This window comes from Alternaria postmessia, assembly GCF_024291825.1.
Source record: "Alternaria postmessia strain BMP 2775 chromosome Unknown scaffold_137, whole genome shotgun sequence".
Taxonomy (NCBI): domain Eukaryota; kingdom Fungi; phylum Ascomycota; class Dothideomycetes; order Pleosporales; family Pleosporaceae; genus Alternaria; species Alternaria postmessia.
In genome coordinates this window covers 51,644-60,610 of record NW_026260210.1, presented here as the reverse complement: position 1 = coordinate 60,610, position 8,967 = coordinate 51,644, and the positions used below count along the sequence as shown (strand labels likewise).

General features: G+C 52.7%; 3 protein-coding genes across 3 annotated transcripts; 1 reads left to right on the top strand and 2 right to left on the bottom strand.

The window, feature by feature from the left end:
* Positions 1-2,019: 2,019 nt before the first annotated feature.
* J4E82_010680 (uncharacterized protein) lies at positions 2,020-2,853 on the bottom strand (the record flags this gene model as incomplete). Its single annotated transcript, XM_051736891.1, has 1 exon — positions 2,020-2,853. One exon carries the CDS (start codon positions 2,851-2,853, stop codon positions 2,020-2,022), a length of 834 nt encoding a protein of 277 aa, XP_051583363.1.
* Positions 2,854-3,695: 842 nt separating this feature from the next.
* Positions 3,696-4,955, bottom strand: J4E82_010679 (uncharacterized protein; the record flags this gene model as incomplete). Its single annotated transcript, XM_051736890.1, has 3 exons — positions 3,696-4,445; positions 4,490-4,816; positions 4,950-4,955. 3 exons carry the CDS (start codon positions 4,953-4,955, stop codon positions 3,696-3,698), a joined length of 1,083 nt encoding a protein of 360 aa, XP_051583362.1.
* Positions 4,956-7,104: 2,149 nt separating this feature from the next.
* Positions 7,105-7,476, top strand: J4E82_010678 (uncharacterized protein; the record flags this gene model as incomplete). Its single annotated transcript, XM_051736889.1, has 2 exons — positions 7,105-7,135; positions 7,208-7,476. The coding sequence occupies 2 exons, from the start codon at positions 7,105-7,107 to the stop codon at positions 7,474-7,476; spliced, it is 300 nt and encodes a 99-aa protein (XP_051583361.1).
* Between the last annotated feature and the right edge of the window lie 1,491 nt (positions 7,477-8,967).

Genomic DNA, 8,967 nt, shown 5'->3' with positions numbered 1-8,967 from the left:
AAGCGTAGGACATGTCGCCTCGCCTCACATCCGTCTGAACGCAAGAGAGAAACTACACGCAGCCTAACGTGCATCGCCCGTAAGCGAGAAACGCCGCCCAGCGAGATGAGCCAACTCGACAGGCACCTGATCCCCTCCCCATACACTTGTAGAGATCTGAAATGACAGTGCATCTACATTTTAGACACTTTTGTCTCTACTGCCACATTGCAGCAGAGAAAAGAGGATGGTTGGAGTCAAGCTGTAACGCCACGCGGAGGTCCGTTTGACACAGAGATAAGCTCGGAGTACATGTTCTCTGAGCTCAAGCATCTTGAAGATCAGGGACAATGTGCATCCCGGTCACATCCATCGCCATAGCAGTTGCAGATTGCGGAACATGGGGTTGGCAGTGATCGAGCGGCGGTGAAAACCAAAGTGGCTCTTAGCGCAGCGCGTGCGACATGGCTGTCGTTGCGATCACGACCACTGCGTTTCGACTATCACAAGATGTAGGGCGATAGAGAAATGCCTGAAGAACAAGAGCGCATACGCTGCAAGCCGACAAGCGAATGTGGTGAGGATTGGTTTGGATTGAAGCTGGATTCATCTCGCTGAGGGGCATTTCTCGCCTACGGGCGATGCACGTTACATAAAATGGCGGCCACCACTGTACGTCCATTTCTCCGAGACGCTCGGAGAAAACCCGGACACAATCTGGAAGCGCCTTAGCCCTGGGCCCGCCACCTAACGAGAATTGTGGCCAGTAGCCTGTGCGGCCCCCAACAAAGTGTCGGGCACTCGGCATCATGTTTACAGCAGGCGACATGGCCGCTGATCCTACGTGCAACGGCCCGTGTGCTGACCATCTTGGGTCGCACGGTGATTGCGTTCATGGGTGAAAGTCTCGCGTTCTCTCGAATCCCCACGCGCATGAGCAGTTGTGTACAGCCCATTCCCATGGAAGCGTAGAAGCAGGTTCAGGCAAGCTTCTCCCCAGTCCCACCCTCAGAACGCTGACGGGACGCTGCCTTCGTAGCCTATTCTGAAGTTGTTCTCCAGAGATGCGACGTAATGCGAATGCATCGACAAGCATATATGCGGATCAACACGGCACGATACGGTCAAGGACGACACTGTAGCCATGAAAGGCTGCTCGGTGTCTTTGCTGCATGGACCGATAAACTCTCTTTCGCTCGGGCCAAACGCCCCCTGCTCACTCGATTGTAAGCTGCTTACCGTCGAGCGTCTGCCAGACTGCGGCGTGGTTGCTGCGGCGTAGCCCTGCGCTGTGCCGCATGATCCTCCAAAATGTTTACGGTCATCCTCGGATCGCAATATCCTGGCCCACACCGTGTTGCCTCCGGCCCCCATGACAAGCTTTGGGCATTACGATGACAGCTAAGTCGTGCACCCTAGAGCACTACTTCGCTTCTATCGTAGACGCTGCTGCATCCAGGATTCTCTCTGCACGACAAAGGCGGTGGGCTAACCCTGATTGCCGGGTGCCGGCCAACAGTGCCGGTGCAAGTGTCGGCGTCTTGTGTCCGGCGCTAACTGAGAATGGCTACATGCGGGGCTCTACCGAGTCAGGACCTAAGTGGAACCTCACACGTCAAGATTGCCCTGGCAGGTCATCGCCCGCGCGTGCTCTTGCCAAGATTACATCCTGGATATATCGACTATCTAAACTTTGCACCACTACCGGCCAAATAGCTTGCAATCATCTGCAGGACATGTCTTTGTGCGACGATGAACATGAATCAAGCAGGTGGAGGTGCTGTTACAGGAACGCCCTCATGCGCTTAGCACGCTAGCAGAGATGGGGACTTGAATCCTCGCAATCTTCTCACTAAACCATTGCCCTCGCGGCCCAACCTGGACTGCTATAGCTCTGGATCGAATCCATCCATGTTGTTCCTGACAAAGGCCGAAATGCGCCTCTATGGGGTTACCGGTACGCCTATGCAATCTCCAGTGTGCGTTGGGGTGGCGCATGGCGCACGGAACGCCTCTATTGCAGCCCGTAGCCAACATCGACTATGTCTTTCCCCCGTTGAGCTTTTTCGCGCGATGGATGCGGAGGTCAGACTCATCGTTCTTGTCGGTTGTTGGGATCCAGTGCCGTGTTTCCCACGGCTTGTCGAACAGCTGACTGACAAAGAGATCGACCTCGTCCTGCCGGGATGGGGCTTGCTTGATCATCCTGTACCAGACGTATCTTCGCAGCAGGTGTTCGTGGTACCCTTCTCTTCTCCAGGCCTCAGTCAGTGCACCGAGGCTAAGTGTTTGTCCTGCATTCGCCACGCCTTTTCTAGTCTGCTCTGGCTGGCGAAGATCGACTCGATTCGCGACCCACAGTCTTGTGTCCTCTTCAAAGGTATCACGTCTTCTCGGGCTAGGATACTCGCGCAGCATTCCAAGGATAGCCTTTATGGGGTCGGTGATGCTGCGAGGAAGTCGCCTAATGCAGGGCAGCTCCATCTGCCGTGGTGCATACACCCATAACACCTCCTCTCTTCTGTCGTCTTCATCGCGACGAATTCGCTGTCGAAGATTGGCGCAGCAATTCTCCAGTGCGAGACAAAAGTGAATCGAGAATCCATCTGCGTATCCCAAGTACAGGTCGAGGCTCTCCAGTGAAGCGCCATCTGCGTATCTCGAGTATAGGTCGCGCCTTAGTGAAACGCTCAGATGTCTCTGCAGCTCGCGCATGGGCCACGCTCTCGGGGACGCTTTCTCGATCGCCAAAGAGCACAGCTCTTCGTACGGCAGGATGGCTAAGCCATAGTGGACCACATCTTCAGGTCGGCCTTGCAAGCTACGCTCCCAGTCTACGTCAGCAAACTGCCAGGCATCGTTCACGCCGACCATGGCTTCTGGGTCGATAAATACATGAGCCTCGGACTCGGCAGCACTGGAGTGAGGGAGAAAAGGCGGGGTCGTGTGCTGTTCTGTCATCTCAGGTTGTGTCTAGACACGGTAAACCGCACCCAGAAGTAGACGTGCAATGTTTTCATATTCGAAGGACACATAGCAACCAGTCGACGAGTTTCTCTAAGTTCGCCAACGACTTCCTACATCAGCAGGCGCTCACTTGAGGCTGCCTTCGTGTGCATCTGCCCTGGCCTTCCGCCACACAGTGCACTTGGCAGTATCGTGCTCATCACGTTGGACGTACGGCACACATACAGCGAGAGTGATACATAAGCTAACTTGGCACCCAATGTGCATCGCCTTGCTTCTGCTCCGCCGAAGACGCAGAGGAAAAGCCCAGTGTTCGACAGGGTTGGATGTCTCTGGTGAACAGATATCAGTTTGCTAACGCTGGCTCGTCTCACGCAGCCGGCGCGCACAGGTGTCAGCATGGTCGCACTGCGGAGCTGATCTCATGCTTGTAGAATTATCATGGGAGCTGGCTATTGTAATTCTCAACAGGTTTTTGGTTTGTCTACGCGTACACATGCCTCTAAACGTGCAGGAGTCACCCCTCATGCCGATCGCGAGAGTTTCGTACAAACTCGCGAGCAAGGTTGGGTATTCACTGATTTTGTCGAGTAGGCGCCCAGATAGCAGCACTCGGCATCCCCTTTTGTTCTCTCCTGCCCTGTTGACAATCATTCCCGGAAACACTGAGATAACCCGACTTGAGAGGTACCATGTTCGATGAGTCACACCTTTCCAAGCATGTCCGTCGACAACACAGGAGGCCCCCGTTAGCTGTCTTCGCTTTCCAATGCGTAGGCCTCCATCTCTTGGGAAAGTTCTCTCCAGCTCCACCCATAGAACAGGCTTTTTCTGTCCACGTACCTGTAGTCGGGTTTGGCCATGAAAATAGTCGAGGGCTGTGTGCTTTTGGCGAGTTTGATATTCGTTACGCTTTTTCCCGATAGACATGCTTTATGCTTGACCGGAACCCACTTGAAAATGTCCTGCCTTGTCACTACAGTTGCGGTTATCCAGTCGAATGCGTGATAGTGGGTCTCTTGTCCCGTCTCTTCGCTCCACCACGGGACTATTCTAGACATCGAGGGGCTTTTCTCCGATAGTTCTTTGTATCGACAGCGCTCAGGTACGTATGGACATGGGTCTTTCTCATCTTTTCCTTTGCAACATTCTGTGGGTACGACTAACATCTGTGTCCGTTCGTCGAAGATCTTCTTCAAGAAAGCGTTCGCGGACTCCGCGTCCTTTGCCACGTTGAAGTGAGGCCTGCCCGGCATGTTGCGATCGTTGGTGCGAGTACCAAGCATTGCGTACACAATTCTTGGTGGGCCTTCTGTATTCGCGATGTATTGCAGAACCTCAGTGAGTGGTCGCCCAATGATTGGTCTCGCGTTTTTGACCTTGTCATTGGCTTCGAAAAGATCATTGATGTCAGTCGGCTCGGGTTTGGATGAATTGAGACCCATCTCCCCCATTTTTCGAGCGATGTATTGCTTAATCAGAGCGCGGAGGGCCTTTCGCTGTTGAAACCCGCTCTGGGTATGATTGCGATGCCTTCATATACCTTCCGCTCGTTATCATCAAAGTTGAACGCGTAGTCAGCTGCATCAAGTGTGTGACGCATGTCTGATTCCTTGATCTTGGACAGAGAGTTCGGATCCCAGAAGATCTCGTAGTCCTTGCGGTCCGGAAATTGTTCTTCTATGCACTCTTTGATACGCAGCTTCGAGACATGCACGCATAGGCGAGTGTCCATCGTGACTTTCGAATCCGAAAGAGTAGCATCGGGTTTAAAGAACTTTTCCCATTCCTCGGGGACTTGCGGCGGGTTATCTCGCCTGATTTGGTCAGGCATGATTTTAAAGCCCAACTTCTTTCTCATCTCAAAGAACTTCTCATCGTAGCCCACGACGCTCAGATCCACAATCCGAGGCGAGAGTACGATTGCGACTTGTCCTTTTGGAAACCGCAAGAACGTAGAGGATCGTGAGAATGTTGTCGGGATCGGGTATGTCAACGAATACAATCATTTTAAACGGGTGGGTGGTCGACGTCATCGGCGTGGATTGGGCGTCGAGTGAGTATCTTTCGCGAGAAGGTAGGGCTGCTGATTACCTGACACCATGGCCGAAAGGCTTTAAATAACAGCTGGTTGTAGAAGCGGTGGAAGGGCGTAGGCACGCATTCCATCCGAGCCTTTCATCTGACATAGGTCCAGCCCTGCCCCTACGTGAAAGAAAAATCGTGGCGACCATTACAGTCAGCTCCAAGTGCAGTGCCAACATTGTGTATCGCTGAGAAGCATGGGCCAAGATCAAAGATTTTCTAGCAGAGAGTCCCCGGAGTCATGTTGCTCGCCAACGTCGTAAGCGATATGCCTAGGTCAAAGATTGCTCACCTCTCGCGAGGCTCATAGGAGTATCTCAGAAGGGTGTCGCCCGATCATGGTCAGATTTCGGCGAACGAACCGACGTCCGGCTGCACGGTCTCGATCATTTCAGCTGCGCCTGTCAGACACTTGCTGGAGCGGCTTACCGCCCAGAGGAGACTTCGCGACTCAAGGCACATCTTTCGCTTGCCTCCAACATACATTGACGTGGATTCGAGCCCTCGGCCCAACGTTCTTGCTTGTATCGCTGCCTCGATAGGCGTCTGTGGCATGCAAGTCCTGCTGCGAGAGGCTATGCGCTCGCTTACACGAACTCTTCCCGCGTGAACTGAGAGACAAAAGATACTGGGAACTGAGCCGGGACCATGATCACCATAACATTATACGAGAATATCCAAGCGATCAAGTGGAAGAGGGCTTCGTCCATGAACTGTTGCAGACGTTTTACGCAAACTACACATTGGGCATGAAACCACTTGATAGCAGTGCAGCCGAAATCGAGGCTTCTTTGGCCGAGGAAGTACCGGGTATTGGCGTACATGCAGGCGAGCTCATCCGCAACGTTGATATCCATGTCAAATCCTCTACTCCTGGTTCCCACTTTGCTAGCACCTTTCTGGCGAAGGCTGGACAAAATCCGTTTGCTGCCAGCCCTGCGACGACCGAGCGACCAAGAACGCGCGCGGATAGGCCAACACTATCTAGAGCGCTTCAACTCGTGCTGGCCGTCCATCGTTCTCGGAGCCGTAGCACCCATTGTTCTCGATAGTCGAAAGAGAGGCAGAAATTCCCTCGGTGTGGTTCAGCAGGCCGTCGCGAGCTATTCGTCGGTGACACGACAGTTTTTCCACAGGCAATGAATTGAGATCGAGAAACAGATTGGTGATCTACGCATCGGGATTTGAGGGGAACAACAGAAGTCTGCTACGCAGAGGGAAGGCTGAGCCCTGCACAGCTAGCATTTGTGTCCGTTCGGGCATCAATACTGGATATTCGAGCAGCATTGTACGAACAGAGATGGTGGACGAGAGGGAAGGTGGGGATGCATCATAGCCGTCGACAAAATCTTTTCCAACCAAGTCCCTTGCGCAATGAACTGTCGATCCATTCTTCCGTGATTGAATCTACTGTATCGCGCTCGTATTGCCTGTGACTGCAACACAAGACGAGACCGAATGGGAAGTGTAAGGCTGGTTGATCAAAAAGCATCGCCCACCTCGGTTCTCAATTCAGCATTGCGTACACGCTGAAACCGCTTATGCTGGCTAGCACAACGTTCTGCGCTGGTATGATCAAGGAGAGAAATGTTCGTCTGCATCTCTGCAGCCACATACCCCGGTTGACACGCTTTCACGACCCACAAGGCAACTCAGCTTCCTGACCGTACGGTACCCTCGGTCGCTCCCGGCTTTGTAAGCAGCTTGCGGTAGTCTACAGGCATGGGATACGATGTGCGCAAGATGCAGCGTCGGCCGTCGTAAGTTTGGCATATGGCACGACATAAGGGGAAGACCAGATTGGATTGTCTCACTGACCAAGGAGCTTCCACGTTCTTCATATCTCAATCTTCGACAGCGCATGAACACCAGCTCATGTTGTGTTCCAATTCCTCTCGGGAATCAGTACATTTACATGAGGTGTGAAGTCCCACTCCACCTGTCAGTACACATACCCTTTCTCCATACCGAACACGGACCTCACCCAAGGTAAGTCAAAATGGAGAATTTCCATGGTTTTGAACAGAACCCATCTACAGGAAGCTGACCGTCGCAGTATACCGCAATTTCGACATGTCTGCAGATGTTGGCGACACATCTGAGCGTGCGTCGACAGATGGAAGCATCAAGCTTTGCCCTTTCTGGAATGAGTTTTTACTCTTTTCTCCTGATCCAGCAGCGCTCTTCTTAGACGAGTTCAGGCGCTTGGCCAACCATATGAAATGGAGCAAAAAGAAGAAGCGCGAGTATCTTGTGAAGGCGTTGAACGCTGAGATCGACTTTTATGGAGACGAGTCAATCGGATTAGTTCGCTGGCAACGCTTGTGCCAGGAGCTTGGAATTGGCAGCGAGCCCGAGTCCAACGAGCTAAAGTCCATAACAAAATGCAAAAAGGTAAGCCCCAGAACCTTGCTTAATCACCCTGACATGGCAGACGCCATGTAGGGTGATGTTATCGTAGTTAAAGCCCTGACCGATTTCAGGCCCTCAAGCCCCGATTCGTGAACCTCTATAGCCTTGTGGATCACCACCGAAATCCGGACGTCGCGGTGAGGTGCTTCGACTCGTTCAAGGGGCTCGTCCACGACGTAGGCAAAACGGGAAGTTTTCCACGGGAGTGTGCGAAGAAGGAAGGTTACATGAAGATTCTACTCAAAAGGATGTAGCAAGACGCATAAATACTGCTCGTGCTACGCGATTGTTTGGAGCAAAACATGCAACACCTCTACCTCTACTTCCTGATGTACAGTGATGCTCGCCTCCTGCCAAAAGCTCAGAACAGAGTCTCGACTCGTCTTTCTCCCATAACGAAAACGGTGGTCGAACAATGGCGTAGCACAGCAGACCCATAGCATAAAGAATCGTTCTTGGTTCGATAGTGCCAATGGGTGTATGCAGGTGCTGCTTTTGCCTGATGGACTTGCCGACGTTCAACAAAGGTTGTGGAATTCACTCGTGAAGCTCAGCTCTTGATTATTGTCAACGCGTTATATCTAATTGTCGCCGAAGAAGCAGTTACCTTCGCATTGCTGACATGTCCATGCAGCGCCAAAGGTCGGTTCAACCAAGCACAGAGTATACAAAAGTAGCTGCTGCGTTACATCTTGAGCATTACGGCGTAGCGAGAAGCTAAAAGCTACAGTATATAGAGCTAGATAGTCTAAGCGATTCATGCGAACAAGCTGTATCCTCTCTATCAGTTGCGTCCCTTGTAGACAGATCTCGGAACCATATGACTGCGCCGTGTAGACTTCCACAGCTCTCTGCACCCAGCTCCATCTACGGCGCCTGTCTACAGCGATGACGATGATCGTGCGCTTGCGTGTCTAACCCAGTGCGGTGCGTCTATCTGGCACCCCCGAACAGGCCCCTCGGGCGTCTCCGAGTTGAGAGAGCTGGGGGTTGTAGAGGAATCAAGTGAATCCACTTCAATCCTAGGTATGATCGTTCCAACTGGCGTCGCGTAATCCGGTAACTCATCCGATGGCTCGTATGTCTCATCTGAGGCAGGTGTTTCTGGCTCTTCGCTCGTCACACCGACGATGTTTGGTGGAGAAGCGCGTTCGCGATGCGCTGCAGTAAGCCAGTTTCGAAACTCTCCAGAGGTTGGCGATAGCACGGGCGAGTGATTTACCCGGCCCGAGGCAGGGCTACCGGAACCCTGGTCGTGCTGGCGCGGACGTGGATGGCCTTTGTCTCGAGCGCGTTCTGCGTGCGTGTACTCTGTCGCTTGGGCTGCTGTGCTACCCACGGTCGCGTAGGTCTTCTGCAACTTGGCGAACAGTTGCGCTACAGGAACTCTAAGATTACTGTGATTTCTTAGCTTATATCAGTAGGGATGGTATGGGCATTACTGATTGTTCGATGGAGCATCCTTTAGCCACGTGGCTAGCAAGGGCATCATCGTGTCACGTTCGAGTACTGTACTGTCCTTGG